The 18,291-nt window shown below is 40.7% G+C and overlaps 1 protein-coding gene across 4 annotated transcripts in view; it reads right to left on the reverse strand.

Annotated features, from left to right (window-relative positions):
* Window positions 1–18,291, reverse strand: part of EEFSEC (eukaryotic elongation factor, selenocysteine-tRNA specific) — a 158,764-nt gene that overhangs the window by 92,339 nt on the left and 48,134 nt on the right. For all 4 annotated transcript variants that reach the window (XM_053377972.1, XM_053377973.1, XM_053377977.1 and 1 more), the window contains 2 exons: window positions 12,849–12,945; window positions 9,531–9,695 (listed from right to left, as the gene is read on the reverse strand). In XM_053377972.1, the coding sequence (XP_053233947.1) occupies window positions 9,531–9,695; window positions 12,849–12,945 (262 nt within the window). The remainder of the gene's footprint in view (window positions 1–9,530; window positions 9,696–12,848; window positions 12,946–18,291) is intronic.

The following is an 18,291-nucleotide window of genomic DNA, read 5'->3' on the forward strand; positions in this document are numbered from 1 at the left end:
TAGAACAGAGGCCTGGTATTAACCCCCCCTTCAAAAATACTACTGGATATTCCCACGCCCCTAACTCACTCTTTGGATCCTTGTGTTCACACACACAGACACACACTGGAATAGTAATTACAGATTTTATTTATAGCTGGTGCTTTTTCTGTAATTTGGGGTGCAAATTCTATCAGTTTTTAAAAGCTGTCTGCTACTTAATTGGGCACCACATTTAACTGGCCACGAAATTATTTTAACCAATGTTGCTAAAATGCAAAAAGACTGCAGATGACAAGGGCCCTCTTAAAAAAGGCATTGCCCATTTTCATATAGGAAGGAATGCCTTTAAGATGATACAACACATGCATGGACAATAAAAAAAACAGTAAAAGAGGGGTTTGTGCTTCAATCGTCAATTATTGACTAAAACTAATATGATTAGCACTGTTATAATCTCATTGTGCCTACTGTGGCCTCCTCTCACAAGGAGTTGCAGCCTATTATTTCTTTAGTACGCAGTCAACAGTTCAGATGTTTCTGTATTTAAAGCTATTATTTGGGAAAGCTTTGGATTTCTGCTCATCTAGGTCAGAATATTATACAGATTTGAGAGTAGGCCTTTGAAACCAATAGCTATAAAATTCTCAAATGATTGCAAATCTCTGGTGATACCAAAAGTTTGCATGCATATTGATAAAAGAGTGGTCTATGACTCTCCATGATATTGTAAGACTTCTAATCAGAGATGTAAAATCCCTGAATGAAATTCAACTCTTCCCACAGTGAACAACTTGCTTTCTGAGACTCTGTCTCAGTGCCTCCTCCTTCTCTAGTGTTTAGCTTTTAAGTAGAAGTCCTGGAGCTCAAGGACAAACATCTTCTGCACATTTCCCTCTAATTAATGCACATGCTCAGAAGCCCCCTTCATCAATACTTCACAAGCCTCCAAGTCCTTCTACTACATATAGGTTTTGGGATGAGCCTTGGAAACTCCTATCCGGGAGACTTATCCCCTGTGTGATGCTGCAAATCTAGGAATAGGGTAATGTTAGGAAGAGAGGTACTGGCTCATGTCCAACCAGTACTAACTGGCCAGGGCCTGGGGAACCACATAAGATTAACTGCAATTAAGTCACTCCTCACTCCACCGCTGGAATCATCTTTTTTTATATAGAAAACAATAAAAGCATATGATCAAACTCATCTAGCCCAGCTCCCTGTTCACACAGTGGCAAGCTTGTAGGAAGTCTACAAGCAACATCACTCTGCTCTTCTGTGAGTCCCACAAACTGGTATTCAGAGCCATACCGTCTCCAGACAGCAGAGGTAGAACATTGCCATTAGGAATGGAATGATTCACCCAAATGCTTCCTATTTAAAAAATGAACTGTTTGCACCTTTAAAATAACAGTGAATGTTGGTCATTAGAATCTGAACTAATACAGAAACTAAGGCATTGGGATCTTTCAATCAATTCAAAGGAATGCTGGTGCAATATTGTGGAAGAGCACATGCTCGGGGGAAGGGGAACACCATTTATAAATAAATAAATAAATAAATAAATAAATGCCCAGTTACTTGTGCTTACTCTTTTGCGCAAAGAGAAAAGAACAGAAGGGCATGCAATGGATGGGCAGCAATCTTTTCAAATTCCAGATATCAATGCCCAAAGAATGGTGGAGACTAAGCACAGTAGTGCCACTTCCTAAACAGGGATAATAAAATTGGAAACTGTTAAATCGAAGATAAATTTGGCAGGAGAGAATTTTGGAAGCCTCTCTGTCTGCACACTGCTCCTACTTGTGCATGAAACAAATAAAAGCGCCACCTCCAATCCAAACTTCTTTGCAATTAGGATCACTTTCCTTGCAGTTTGCTGTAACAGGACCCAACTATTTGCTAATGGATATGTGGGAGGGGAGGCATCTAAATCTGTTAGGAAAAACTGTGTGTGAACACCAAGAGGAAAACATGCATGTTCTTGAGAATGGTCCACTATTATTAATGACAGCCTGGCCATCAAGCTGCTTTAAAAAGGATTCTCCACATTGGTTTTATGAAGCAGACTGCAGCTAAAAGCAGGCAAATACTCTGGAATTAAGACACGCAGTTGTTTTCAAATTTACCATATGAAGAGTTAATAAAACAGCAGTGACCAGGCCACTCTCCTGCTTGAAAGGATCACATTAAATACACAAGCACAGGAGATGCAACGTATGGTTCATATTAGTGGTGCTCAGCTTGGCAGTGCTCCCTCTGGCTTTCTTTCTTTCCTTCTCCTCTGACCAAGAAAAAGAAACAAACTATCTGTATGTGTATTATGTAGCTCTCCCGTTCCATACCTGAACCTGGCCCTGAGTGAAACACATCCTTCAAACCAGCCCCGCTCCTAAATCACATTAATTAGGCAAGGGCACCCCTTAGACATAACTATCCATGGGAAAAGAAATACTGTACCTGACTTACAAGGTTCAGATGCTGGACACAACAGTCACAAACGATACGACTTTCCCCCAAAGCTCAAATCTCAGTTTCGTTTTATGCTCATTTATATCTCACACGCAGGACAAATGCAGGGCACTTCGTTGTAAGTCAAGATGACGCAGGTATTGTTATACAATATATTGCATATCTTGATTATTATTTTAACAGTGATCAATGATTTCATTAACACAGAAGGTTTTAATCGGCGCTAAGGGGAAAGTGAGTCACATGGTTGTGGAAAGTTGTAGCTGAATTCTCTGGTCTCTGAATGATGGGACATAAAGCTACAACTTATACCAGGAGAGATCATGTGCGCTCCTGAAGGCACGCTTGCAACCACTTTGCTTCACCCCTAAGGTCTGGCTCAGGAGTTGTACACAAGGTTGAATACAGCTTATGGTTAGTGAGAAGAAAGCTTAACCATAAGCCCTGGTAAGGACAATATGTAAGGACAATAACCTTAATGTAGCTTAGAAGCAAAAAAAGGGACCAGGGAGGAGCACACTCACTCACACGGTTTTGCTAAACCAAGCCTTGACTTAGCATGTCACGCAAACCAAGATAAGGAATACCATCTTCATCTGGAAAAGAAATTATGTCCAATCACCTGCCAAATCCTGCATGCTTTGCTTATGTAAAGAACGTGCCCGGCCTAATCTGATCACCTCAACCCAGAAATTGAGAGGCAATTAAAGGAAATGAACCAACAATTACTTAAAAGTGTATCCATAATTTTAACTAGGTGTGAAATTTACTCTTCCCTAGATGTTAAGCTCTCCTGTTCATCTATTAGTTTCTCCCACCCAATAGATCTGATGAGCTGGCTTCCACTTCACAGCATTTCAACAAAACAATGGCTGAAAAATATACCAAAATAATGAGGGTGAAATAAAAAGAGGCTTCTAAAGAGCTACTTGCATCAGAACCTTCCAATTAACTTTCCACAAACAAGAGATCTGAAAAACTCACAGAGCACAATACACAAGGAACAGAACAAACCTTACTGAAACAAATGGGAGTGGCGCAAGAGCATAGCCGCGATCTCGGGAAACATGTTCATTTCAACAGAGCCTGTGCAAGAGAAGTTCTTGGCATGCTGCAATCTTATTCTTTAAACACTTGCAACAAAAGGAGCTCCAGATCCCCCCTTTTTAAAAAAAATAGGAAGTTTTACTTATAGCCATATCTTCAGATCTGTTGCACCAACAAGTAAGTGCCTAGGACATTGCATGCCAACCATTCTGTAGGAACAGAGTCACACACTGACTGTTTGCCAGGAGGAAAGTAAACACATTGGCACAAACATGTTGTATTAGGTTGCCAGGATGGGCACATCTCTGAACTGGAATATGTTTGCCATTAAGTTTGAACAGCCTCCAGTGCATAATAACTGCAAGCCTGACTGGATTTGCTCATAGTAGTGTGTGTGTGTGTGTGTGTGTGTGTGTGTGTGTGTGTAGCGAACTATAAAAATGGTACAAACCAAAATAAAACTATCATAAAATTGACTATAGCGGGTTTCCCTCCTTCAGCCTCACTAACAGGCTTATGTACAAGACCAAAGTAATTCTGGACAAATGTTCTTTTAAAAGTGAGCGATCTTACACAGGAACGAAGAAGTCAGAATCCTAATGGATTTTTTTAGTTACAAGTTGAGGAGAAGGGAACGTAGAGGGTCATGACTGCTTTTCCAAGCCACTTGATTGTAATTTGCAAACAGCTGCTATGAGTTGCAACCCTCACTAACATGTGGTTCTGAATTTATTGTTGTTGTTGCTGTTGTTATCATTATTATACAACTATAGTACATAAATCTGTGGTAATTAGTATAATTCTTAGACTTAAGAAAAGTCTTTATTCTCTTGGAATTAATGTTTTGAGCTCCACACATAAGTCAGCTTTCCAACATTTGTTTCACTCTTACCAGTGAAGACTACCGTACTTCCCACAACTACTCTAATTATTTAATAACTTTTTATATAAAAAAACAACAACTTGGCACTTAAGGTGGACTTATTTCTCTTAAGTTCATAGCATGCTTTCTTAAAGTGTTTGCTTTAAGCATGAAAGCAGGACTTAAGGTCTCTACAGACACAGCCTGCCCCCATCTCTAAACTGGTTACATTATGCGCCCATCCACAACCTTCGTTCCTTCCATCCTCTCACATGTTTATTTAATTTATATACCACTTCATATTTTATCTACATATCCTGACAAAAGGAATAAATATTAAGGAACCGACCTGCTCTGGAAGGAATTGCACTCCCTACTAAAGGAGCAGGTGAGCAGCTTGGGGGTCCTTCTGAATCCACTGCTGTCACTGCAGGCACAAGTGGCCTCAGCAGCACTGAGTTACTGTAACATCAATCGCTGAATCCTACGGTGACCTGAATGGCTCATTCCCAAAACAGTATGACACTTGATTGGCTCTCTAAACACTCGTGCTCATTGAAGGAAAGCTACTGCATATCAACCTAAGCAAGTTGTGCTTCCTTTTTCTTGTTATTTGGCTGTAACTTTTGATAGAATACAGATAACTGAACAAACTTTGTGGCATTACATTCTTCATTAAATTATCTTTCCACTGATATATAATTTTATGGTATTGCTCCAAAAAAGGGTTTTTTAAGAGCCGTCAAACCTCGAAAATACACTTTTCCCAAAAGTTATCCACAATTTTGGACACTAGTGTATACATTCAGCTCCATTATACATGGGGTTTCCTTTGAAGACAGTTCTGAAAGTACAGCCAATGAAGAATTCAGCAGCTAGATTATTAACTGGGACCAGAAGGTCTGAACATACTACCGTACATCAATTCCGGCCAAACTGTAGTAGCTATCAATTAGTTTCCTGGCTCAGTTCAAATGGTTGCAGCAGTGACAAGACCTTGCCTACAGATACTTCAATGACACAGTCTGGTTTTGTCTCCTTTACCTGAGCAGCTTATTGAGTTAATATGTAATAAAAGAAAGTTGTTCCTTCCAGGTCAGGAGAACCTTTATAGTGCTGGATTTCGATGTTTCTAAAACTACTGTATTACATGGGCTATAAATTACTTCTCTCATTTTCTGTTGTGGTATAACATCTATATTGGTGTCATCCAACAATGCCTGTGTAAATGCACAACAGATTTCCATGTGTGCAAGTGGGCATAATTATCTCTGCCTATACCCTGCTGGTATCCAGGCTTCCAGAACATATTTTAGGGGTGCATGGGGAGAGGAAGGGAAGACAAAGGCAGCCCTGTTTAGGGAAGCTTTTAATGTTTAATAGATTGTTGTATTTTAGTGTTTTATTGGAAGCCGCCCAGAGTGGCTGGGGAAACCCAGCCAGATGGGCGGGATATAAGTAATAATATATTATTATTATTATTATTATTATTATTATTATTATTATTATTAACCCACAGAGCACTTCACAACATAAAAATATAAAATGAGAACACAAACACATAAAAACAGAAACAAACCAATAACCTCCTCCCACAAACTCAATGAGTTCAAAGATTCACCTGTCAGTTTTGCTTTTGTACTATCTAGTGCTGCCATTCTCTAGTTCTTGCATCCATTATCCTGCTTTAACCACTTCTTTCTTATGAGAAGCAGCAACAGCACAGCAAGACAATGTTGTGAAAATAAAGTCCCATCTATCGGCCACGGCAAAAGAAACGTCAGGATGAACCTTCTGACAGTAAGAGCTGTTGAAGAGTGGAGCAGAGTCCCTGGGAAGGTGGACTCTCCTTCCTTGGAGGTTTTTAAGCAGAGCTTGGACAGCCATCGGCCATGGATGTTTTAGCTGAGATTCCCACATCACAAGGGATTGAAATACGGTAGATGATCCTCAGTTTCCCTTCTATCTCTACAATTCTATGATTCTATGATGTGTCCTAGAAAGTGCTAGAAAGGTCACCAACAGATTGCCTACTGGGCTGTGAAGGAGAGAGAAAGAGAAAAAACATAGCTTTCAACTAATCCGGTTGAAGGCATACAAATCTACCTTTACAGCCTTAACAATATTGCTTCCTAGCCTATAAAATAAAGACAATGATGACAACCCAGTTTTCTACTTAGGAGTTTGCTCCCAAGTTTTTTAAATGACTGGAGTAATGGGCAAATTCTTTCTTTTTGCCACGACTCAAGAAAGGGGGAGGGAACACAATATTCGATACCCTCATTCCAAAACTTTATTATTAAAAAGGCAGCAGTTGTGTCACATCATGTATGCTCCTCCAGTTTATTAAGTTGGATATGTGGCAAATTAAATACCTTAATTATCATTAAGGTAATCCCAGAGGCCAGTCAGAAATGTGTTATCACCACATTTTCAAAGCACAAATCCTAGGCTCATGCTCTTCAAGATGGATTTCAAGTACTGTTGAGCAAATAGTATTAAATTGCCTCATTGGAGAATGGTTTGCTGCGTCAAACATTTTAGCCAACACACACACACACACACACACACACACACACACTTCTCTCGTTGCAGTTCCAATAATCAACCCCAGATGGCAATTTACATAGGCAACAGTGTAAAGGAATCTGTGTGCTGCTGGCGTTCTCAACCTCAATCAGAAAGTATGGGCGTTCGAGAATGTCACTGTTTATTTTTAATTGCTCTGTCCCTCCTTTGTGCAAGTTCAAGCGGTCACAGATGTCGAAGTCTATTAGCAGAATAGGTACGAGATGCCACTTTATTTGCTGGGAGGGTTCCTTGAATTTGGAAAGCAGCTGTTTTGCAATGTCCCCAATGCCCAGTGGGCACCAGCTGTCAATCTCAGTTAGCAAAGGGTCAGGGCAAAGAAAGGTCAAGGAGTGTCATGATCCAGAGTGTGTTATAAAATCTGCCTCCTCTGTTACTTTGTAGACCTGTGAATGGAATAACCTCTCACAGGTATCCAAGCCTAGCACTCCACACAGCATACGTGAGAAACCCAATGTAATCAGGTCTATGTGGAGACGCACACTTATCTAAAAACCTAAAGTGCTGGATGCATGCTGAACATCTAACTAAAATTATATTCTACATAACTAAAACAGGGGTGGGAAACCTGTGGACCTCCAGCATTTGCTGGACCCCAACTCCCATCAGTCCCAGCCAACATGGCTAATGGTCAAGGATGATGGAAGTTGTAGTTCAGCTATAGGGTCGCAGATTCCCCTCTCCTGAATTAAGGAACAGACATAGCCAACAAGCAAAATACTACTATCAGTACTACTAACAATAATGTAATCATTTTTTAAAACAACAACTCGATTTTTAATGGTGCTGTCAAACCTAATAAAAGTGAACCTTACCTAATAATGAAGAAATTATTTCTTGATTTTCCCCTGGTGTTCTTGTGCCTTTCTATCTCTTTATTTAACTCTAGGATTTGAATTCCCTTTCCTATTATAGTATGTTGATTGAAACAACTATACCCCATAATCATCACAATTATAACAAATAAAGGCTTGACATATCTCACTTTGTATGTCATGAGTCTATCTCATATATTAGTTTCACCTTTTAAGTTGAATTACTGAAATAAATGAACTTTTCCACAACCTTCTAATTTTCCGAGTTTCACCTGTACACACACCTCTCTCATCTGTTTGATCTTATCCTTTCTTCACATTACAAGCCATGCTGTCCTTCTTTTCCATATAATCTTACTAGTTTTAGGCAAAAATGAAACAACGTTTTCCTTATGACAAATATTTAAAGGGTTATCTGAGAAACTGCATTTCAGAATCAAATGGTTTACGGTACAAGATTTTCAACCCAATATCTGAAAAGCCCCATTTATCATTCATTTATTGTGTCTCACATTTGATGTTCCATTCCACCAATGGATGCCCTAATGAAAAGAGGATAGTCGTTTTGCTTGTTTTGTAGCCATGGCTCTCGTCTTGTCTAGCAATAAAAATGCCAGTACATGATTCACATTCACTGACAGTGCTAAACCTTCCAAAGTTAGAAAGGGGACTACTAGGTTTTTTTCAGACAGTTTTTGAAATGTCAGATTACTCAGATTGAGAGAGAATAATCAGAGAGAGGTGGTGGAAAGCAAAAACGGAGACATCTGTAACATTCAGGACATATGAAGGAAGGAATGGATACTAAGCTGATCTCCAGTGGGTCCAAGGCTGGAATCGTATCCTCACTAAAATAGGAGTAAATCCCTTACAACAGAGTGGGACTCACCTTTGAGGAAACATGCTTAGGATTGGATTGCAAAGGGTGACATTCTAAGCAGATTTACATCTGAATAAATAGAAACACTTAAGTTCAGTTTTAGGATATACATTTCTTCCAGGTCCATGACATTTGAACATTCAAAGAGTATGATGTTACATTTTTTACCATGCTAATAGCTGCTCATATACATTTTCAGTTGGAAATATATGGAAAAATAATTACTCTGCTTTGGTTCATCTTTTGTTCACAGGCTGAAGCCATATAACATTTTATTGCAACAGCTAACTCTTCACTTTCCCAGTGCCATATATAGTCTCCTCCTTTTCTGAAGCAGGCAGAATATTAAAGTTGTCTGATTCCCCTGTCAAAATATTTTCCCCAGTGATTTCCTGTGTCTTTCTAAATAATGTCTCCAAAAACCCACAGTCCTCAGGCACATAATCTCACTGAAAGCAGATTTTAAAATGTTCACCTAATGTTCTTGACTACAAACATGCCCTGAATTTGTTCTCTTCTCACTTCTGTCTGCTGCTACAATCAGGCAAAGATTTTGCCCCATTTGGCTGCCTGAACTGTTTCCCATATTGTTGTTTCTGGTGCCTCCCCCTTTTAAGAAGCCAGCCTGCGGCTTTCATTTCCCTTGCAAATTACATTCTTCGTGATTCCATTTAACAATACCATGTTAAGAGCTGCATGGTGCTATACAGTTTTTCCCAAAGGGTTTGTTAAGTTCCCTACAAGCAAACCAACACAGGTTGGTTAGGTAAGTTAGGAAATATATGGAGAGACAAGAAGCGAGGGAGAAGCAAGCACAGTCTTACCTTCTGCATGTTTTTCTCATTCCCTTTTATAGAGATGTCAGAGACAGAAATGATACACTCACCTTGAGGGCAGGAATCTCCACATTGTCTCCATTGCTGACACAGCCTGAAAGAATGGTTCCCGTCATCACAGTGCCTTGACCCTTAATGGAGAAGCAGTGATCTACGGCCATGAGGAAAGATCCCGAAGGGTCTCTTGTGGGTAGGTAAGCCTCTGACTTCAGGACCTAAACACAATACAAAAAGAAGCAGTATAGGTTGGTGAGCCATCATATCGCGCATGAATGGAGGAAACATGAGGAGGACTGATTTAACCATTTTATACTTTTTCTGATTCCAGGAGTCCTGCAGCAAGGTTGGAGCAGGCCAACGTCAAATGAACTGGGTACGCTACCCAGAATATGCACGCTTAGTTCAGTTTTCTGCCTTAAGGACTTGGCGCAGCACAATCAGCTTGGTTAGCAAACAATGCCAGGGACAAAGATCCTGCCAAAAGCAATCCAGACACTGCTGCACTACAGTGAAGAGCAACTGCTTACATCCCCTGAATGCATATACCCTGTTCTCAAGAGCTGCACACATGAAAAGTTCAAAAATCCCTATATCCGCTCCTCTCTTTGCCTTGAATTTGTGACTACAGCAGGATCGCAACTTGCACAATCGCAGCTTTATGCATTTGGTGGCTGGCCAGCTGATATCATGCAAATTAAACTTGTGCAAGTCAGGAATCTTAAAAGCTCTTTGCATGCCTGGCTTTCCTGGTGCAGAAAGAGCTTTTGAGCTCTCAGGCTTGCTTACTGGGTTCTGAGAAGGTCTCACAAGGCCTTCAGAAGATCTCGCAGTACCATTCAAGATCTCATGAAGGCGTCCAGAGCTCAGTAAGCAAGGTGGAGGGCTCTCTGTTGAAAGGGATTGCAAAGGGATTTAAATCCAGGTGCACGCATCTACAGTATGCAGGAGGGCTCACACTAAATTTCATCTGGGCATTCTAATATTATTGTAATTGGAGATCTAGGTCAAAGCTAACAATTTCCCTCCTGCCTCACATATGTTTCTAAATGAATCCTACTCCCCATCTGTAACCTAATGTACTTTTACCTCATTTGGCTACTAACTACTCTGTGAAATGTGGGACATTAAATTTCCATTTCATGGATGAGGCCAAGAAATAGTGACTTGCTGGAGACTACACAATGAATCCATTGCACTTAAATCCAGGTTGTACAAAGTCAATACATAATCAATCGGGTCCCACGATCCATGCATAGATCATGACTGTAGTCCTTAAAAAATGGGGGTGGAGAAACCTCCAAGTGCACAACCGAGCCCTATACATTTTAAATAAAATCATACCTTGGGGCAGTCTTAGGCACCACCAATTTCAATTTTAGTTTGTCACAATAAATAATCAACCATTATTTATTGAAAAAAGATATTGTAAACTCACGCATTTTCTGTTATAATCAAAGTTATCTTTAAGTTCATGGTTGCATCAACTTGACAATATATTACTGCCTGCTGAACAGCTGTTCTTTTTAAAGTTACTATCCTGGGTGGTAAATTTACAGGTCGAAAATCTAGGACACATTTTCAGGAAAACCACTGAACTTAGATGCTGCTACATAGAGGAGAAATAAAGACAGTTAGGAAAGATGATTTCAACTTTCTAACTGGTTTACTTTAAAGGTAGTTTGGTCAACCTGGAATGTGCACATTTTTTCCTCAAAAACATGCTAATCAATTAAGGATATTTTGTCATTGATATTCTTCAAGCTGATAGGTAGATACCTGCAAGCTTACAGTGGTAATTTGAAAGCTGACTCATGCAGGCCATACCAGGACAAAAAATATATTTAAATAAATAAACAAACTGCTGTCAGAAACATGGAAAACTCTGCATTGTCTTTTTCTGCAGTGGAACCCTCTGAATAAACTAACGAAATTTATCTGCACCATCTCAAGTCTGTGTCTACATTTCTGCCTTTCAAGAGAAGGAAACCCTGTGGCGAATTTGGGCACCTTAAACTGTGAGAATATACCCCTAGCCATTTCTCACACATACACAAAGAAAACATATACAATTTACACAGCTAGATCAGCAAGCATATATGACAATCATGAAATAATGAGGTTGAAGAGTGGAGGACAGGGAATGACTTTGTGGCAAAACACAGTTAACATGCATGAGACCACCCAGTTAAGTCATGGCATTTCCACCATGAAGAAGACGGAAACCAGTCACAGAAATAGAGCAGTGACTTAGAATAAGGTAGCTTCTAACTTGGTTTTTAAAGAGCTTTAAAATTCAGTTTATTTATTAAGTATTCATAGTTTAGTTCTACAACGTTTACTTTGAACAGTGCAATCCTATGTGTGTCTACCCAGAACTTCAAAAGGAAGTTCTGCTGAGTACAAGGGACTTCTCACCAAAGGTATGAATAGGATTGCAGCTTTCGCTAACAGACAAACACACAAACAAAGCCCTCTCCTCCTTGATAAAATATCAGTTTTTGGATTCAAACATGGCAGTTTTTCCAAATATTAATAAGTACATTTTTTAAAAAATCACACAATATTGAGCCCTTGACAGTACCTCCCATACGCAAGGGAGAGCGGAGGGGTCCAGTACACACAAGGTTGTGTCACATAAACCCTTAGGTGTTCAGATACTAATCACACAGAAGCCCCTACATGCATGTAGTGCGCCTTTCCATGTGTTTGCGTTAAAATATAGCCACCAGGGCTTTTCCCACAGCGGATCTAAGTTGGGGTAGAACCAGCCAACACAGTCCCACTTTGTTTGAAGAGGGCTATGGGACTTTAAAAACATTGGGGTTTCTGTCATTCTGTCATTTATTTATCAGGACATTTATATCCCGCCCTTCTAGTGTAAACGCACTTCAGCGGAGCTTACCGGTTATAAAATGATAGGTTCATAAAAACAGTGCCAAATAATTACAAAATCAGCAGCTAAAGGGGGGGGGGTCATTGAAACCTTGTCTAGCTCATAAAAATCCAGCCAGAATAAAAAGATCTTTACTAACCAGCAAAGAGGAAGGAGAGGAGGAGAAGGAGAAGGAGAAGGAGAAGGAGAAGGAGAAGGAGAAGGAGAAGGAGAAGGAGAAGGAGAAGTAGGAAGGGAGGAGGCCAGTGGCACTTCACAGGGCAAAGTGACTCTTAATCTGGGTGCAGCAGCTGAGAAGGCCCTCTCACTCATCCCACCAAGCCGAGTTTGTATTCTTCAGAGAGAATTATATTCCCTAATTCTATTGGTGAGGGACTGCTTCAGATACACCCCTCCAATTAAATCATTTCACACTATCCTTCAGACACAAGGATTTGTAGCATGCCCAGACTGACAACATTTCCATGACACATACCTCAATGAGTTCAGAAACCCCTATCGGCGTCACTGTTTCTGGAGCTTCTGGTCCGCCAGGCTTTGCTGCAGTGGCAACTACAGGGCACCCATGGAACCTGAGAAAAGAGAATTCCACCTCAGAGACAAGTCACTCCTCCTTTTTTCTTCTCTTTTTAAAAATAGATTTCAAGACCACTCCATTCCTAAGTGGCTCAGAGAAGAAAATAAACTACACTATAAAATTCCAGTAATAACACCCTCCTGCCCAGCGATGATTTCATATAAACAAACATGTTGAATATTCCCTGAAACCAATTAATGTTTAAAAAACTAAAAAAGCATAACTAGACCAAATACAGTTTGAGTGGCACCTAACCAATCCAGACCTTCCTCCTTAATCTCCCGAGCAAGTGCCTAAATAAGGACATTTTACATTTTTGGCGTATAGGCTAATGACCCAGTCAAGTCCAAGGACTGGTCCAAAGAAACTAAGGGAAAAATTAATTTGACCCAGCCTCATCCTACTGCATTGGCTCTGTTCCAGGGAGCAGCCCCACAAACTCCAAGGCAAATGTGTCCTGCCCCCCTGCTTTCACCAGGAAAACCACAACACTTTCCTGATTTTTCAGTGGTGCCAACTCAACAGAAATCAAATCATGTAACAGTACACTTCCACCTGCAAATGGAATCATGGTATATTCAGTGATGGACTTTTCAAGGCTATAGCATGTGTCTTCTCTTTCTTACTTTCTAGGCAAGTAATAAATTAGGAGTAGCCAAGTTTCAGAAGATATCATCAACACAGGGACTCTTCAGGGTCTCAGACAGACAACTTTTACATCTCCTGCTAGTTGAGTATGGAACCAGAGAATCTAGAAACTGGAGCTGGCTTCCTAAACACAAAATACAGGGTCTGCACTCTGCTATGGCTTCTCTTTCAGACAGCTTAGGGTTCTCAGCAAGAATCAGCAATATTTATATAAGACTCGCTTATATAATGAAGAACTTGAAATCAGCAATTGAAGGAATTAAAAAATCGAAAGCTGACATTCTCAGGAAGCTGAATCCTCTGCCACGTATCTTCTGCACCTGCGATCAGATTTTGCCGCACAAATACTATTGGCACTTTTAAAAAGAAGTTTTTTTTTCCTTCTTAAGACAAACAGAATGATAATAGCTCATTTTCTGCCATAAAAAGTGGGGGCAGGAAAATGTTACAAATACAGTAAATACTCAGTTCTAGCAAGCATTCAACTTCAGCCACATAACAAATACTGGCAAGAAGTTTCTGAGTCAAAGGCCTGTCCCTTGCCTTTTTTGTTTTCAGGCTCCAAAGCCTCAGATTTTCATCTCAAAGGGGCAAGTTCCTGGGGGAAGGGAACTTTTTGACAAAGCAAGAATGTACATGGGAAGTTTGATTCTCAAAGCTGCTCCAGTGCAGGCTCCACTGGGATCACAGCCCAAGTGTATTGCCCTTCCACTGAAGTTATCTAACACTAATCCTGTATACAAGGTATTTTCTCTGTTTATGTGCCATAAGCCTAAGGTTCCCAGGGACAAAGGACGATAAAAATGTGTACTGAGAATTCGAGCGATTAACCATAAAGCTTTTTGGAAATTCAATTATTTTTATCCAAATACATTTGGGCAATCTCTCCTAATACATATAAATTAATGTTGAATTAGGTGCCTTGGTGTCTGTTTTTTTCAGAGGCAAGGGCTGAAAACATGACATATTGCTCTTACAAATGTATTAACATATAGCATACCTTGGGAACAAACTTTTTTTTCCTGTAACCAGTTTTAGTGGCATCAGAACACCTGCTTCTCACAGTAATACCTTTGCTAAAACACTGGAAAATGAAGAAGACTACAGTTCCACTCTATAAAAACAGTAGGAAGAGGGCCAGTAGGAAGAGGAGAAGAAGTGGGGAAGTGGAGAAGGCGTGCAGTATTACATAGCTTGCTTTAATCTTGTGCCTCAAATGTGGCCAACTGAGGTGAGAATTTCCATTTCCCCCTGAGATTTTCAGATGTCTCCCCTGTCCTCCACTTCCTACGAGGTATCAACGTTCACACAAGTAGACGTGACATATCGGATAGACAGGATCTGCACTAAGAAAAGTGGGTTTGACAGATAGAGTTTGCAGACATGCAGTCTTGGACCTAGAAGGACTGGGTTCAAATTACTGGTCACTAGTGGATAAACTCTTGGACCTATCGCAATCTCTTGGCTCCTGAATCTGTAACAGAAGCAACGGAGAATTTAACACTTGTGGGATTTTTAAGAATACAGTAAGCACTGTGAAGCATTTGGAATGCTAGACGTGCTACAGAAATAAATAAACCAGTCAGCCAAATTTATCACAAAACTGGAGGAAGGGGTGCCGCTTTTATTTGAGGCCCACATCTACAGATATAGAGCCAATCTGGACACAGTTTAATATTATATGCAGAAGCTGCAGTAAGATGCAAGCTCATGAGCTCTCCCTCCACCACAAACACACACATTCACTCACAAGAACAGCAGATTGAAAGCTTCCACATTCTATTTTAAATTAACCAGAGCTCCATGTTACATCTGAAATCAGGGACCTCTTGTCAGTTTAAATTGTAGTTAGCTCAGACAAGCCAGGATCAAACTGTGCTTTGTTCACTAACTGGACTTTCAAGTTACCAAAGTCTCTCAAAGTTTGAAGTAATGAAGAACTCGGGTACCGAAAGAGCAGGGAGAGGGAGTCCAAGGAATGCTGCAGCTTGTGCCCATAAGACCCTGAGAGGCCAGTGTGGTGAGAGAGTGAGGCAGAGCCGCCCTCCTGACATGCTGCCGCAGACCAGGATGGTACAGGGACACAACTTTTGTGAAGAAACCGGGGGCTTTTCTTTGGGGAATTATGGGACTAGAGATACTTAAACAATATAAAAATCAAATTATGTATGCAACCATGGCCACTCGAATCTTATTTGCCCAAAGATGGAAGGAAGAAAACGTCCTGGCAAAAGAGGAATGGCAACAGAAACTATTGGACTATGTAGAAATAACAAAGCTGACTGGAAGAATAAGAAATCAAGACTGCAATGTTTTTAATATAGAGCGGAAATCGTTTATTGAATGTTTACAAAAATATTGCAAAGAGATTAAGACATTAGCAGGATTAATGTAAAAATGTGCAGTGATATTAAACAACTATTGAATATATGTGTTAAATAATAAATTGGTTTAATTTGGAAATGGAGTAAAAATATTATAAATATAAGGAACCACAGAAAGAGGGGGAAGGGAGTTGAAATATGAAATATGTAATAACTTGATTTTTAAGAGCTTGTTGTTTGTTGTAAAATGAAATATATATAGGTACACAGCCAATCCAGCACACCCACCAATGCAGCAACACAGTCCTGACCTTGCCACCTCCCTGCCTTGCGCCATTACAGTAAGCAGCAGAAACACTGGTTCAGAAAAACCACTCCTGCGCAACACTAAACAATGATTCAGCATTATATCCAAACTGGCCCACCATCAAATCAGGGAAGACCAAACTTTGAACATTAGGGCTACTGTACTATTTGCATTGACCTAAAAGCGGTTTCAGCAGGTGCAGCTTTCCACGTTGCAGTGCTACAGGGGCTTGAAAAGCTCCCTGTGTGAAAAATGTTCTCACCTCTAGTGTCAAAATGCTAGACGTCCCCTGGTCTAAGATGTACATAGATTCAGAGGATCCTGCTTCAGTGCATGGAGACTTTGAGTGAATGCCATCACTTTCTTTCCAGCTTTACAATTCATGGTACACAGTAATGAAGTCGCCTACGGGTTGCCAAGGAGGATGCAATTCCTATTCTTGTCCTCTGCATGATATGAATCTGGCTTGATGCTATGCCTCTCTGTTAGCATGGATTGTATCACTAATATTTTAGCAAATAATCCGTCCAACTCATTGGAAGTCCTTAAGTGCCTCTCTGCATTCATCCGCAGCCCCCATACATTCATTAGAGCCTACATGCATTCAAAAGGAATGAGAAAGGAGCCCTTTGTGTAGAAATATATGCAGCTCACTCAAAGAGCCAAAACTGGCAACTATAAGAACCACAAAACTGCAGGGCAAAAGGGCAGCTAGTCTAACTTCCTGCAGTATCTAATCCAGCCTTCACATCTAAGCATCTTTAATGGGCTAGTCCCAGCAGAGAGCAGAATCACTAAAAGGAGTACTAGAAGTGTGGCTAAGAGGTAAAGATAAATTTACTAAAAACTAATCTGGGTGTCTGGTGCAAGGGGGCTGATCCACAAACTTCAGAGGAATAGGCATGTTCCCCAAACAAAAGCATCCAATCGGTCCTGGAAAAAATCCTTACATTATAATCTATAAATAAGACAATTTGTTACACCCTAGAGAAAAATGTGGCAGCTTGCTAAAGTGTTTTAACATAATGCACAAATACAATTTTTTTTAGGAAAATAAAATCCAGCTTGAAAACCAGCCCAACAAAGGTTTTGCCCTTACTCCTTCACAAGCCACTGAAAGGAGGTGGGAGAGATCATGGCTGTGGGAATTGGGGATGAGACATGGAGCTTTCGAAGCAAACTGTTAAGCTTTTGATACAGCTACTGTTATTGCATCCACCTTTATTGGAGCATGATGGAAGCTAGTCGGCTAGTATAAACTCCAAGGTTCTTAAACTAACAGGTTCTGGTAACACTTATGCAACACAGGATCGTTGCACTAAACTTGGTAGGTAGAGGCAGGGAGGCACAATCTCCTAAACTTCCATCTTGACCAGTGTGAGCAGCAGGACTACGCATGACTAAAGGTAAAGGTACCCCTGCCCGTACGGGCCAGTCGTGTCCGACTCTAGGGTTGTGCGCTCATCTCACTTAAGAGGCCGGGAGCCAGCGCTGTCCGGAGACACTTCCGGGTCACGTGGCCAGCGTGACGAAGCTGCTCTGGCGAGCCAGCACCAGCGCAGCACACGGAAACGCCGTTTACCTTCCCGCTATAAAGCGGTACCTATTTATCTACTTGCACTTAAGAGTGCTTTCGAACTGCTAGGTGGGCAGGAGCTGGGACCGAACGACGGGAGCTCACCCCGCCGCGGGGATTCGAACCACCGACCATACGATCGGCAAGTCCTAGGCACTGAGGTTTTACCCACAGCGCCACCCGCGTCCCTTACGCATGACTACATCACTCCAATAAGCCATGGTGCTGCTGGCTTCCATACTAAGAATGAGGAATGTTTCAGAAATTCCTGCTGGCCAAATGTTGGTTTGGTGATGGAAACAATCATATTCCTAATCACAAAGACAGAGATCACCTGAAAAATACGAGATTGCATGACCCTGAGTTTTAATAATGGAGGAAGGAAGATCAAGCATTCTAATTTATGAGCTCTTTTTCTGTAGAACACACTTGCACTTTAACTTCCAAGATATGCCAGAAGGCCTGGTGAAATGGCTTCTGAGAAAT

This window comes from Podarcis raffonei, chromosome 2 (genome assembly GCF_027172205.1).
Source record: "Podarcis raffonei isolate rPodRaf1 chromosome 2, rPodRaf1.pri, whole genome shotgun sequence".
NCBI lineage: Eukaryota > Metazoa > Chordata > Lepidosauria > Squamata > Lacertidae > Podarcis > Podarcis raffonei.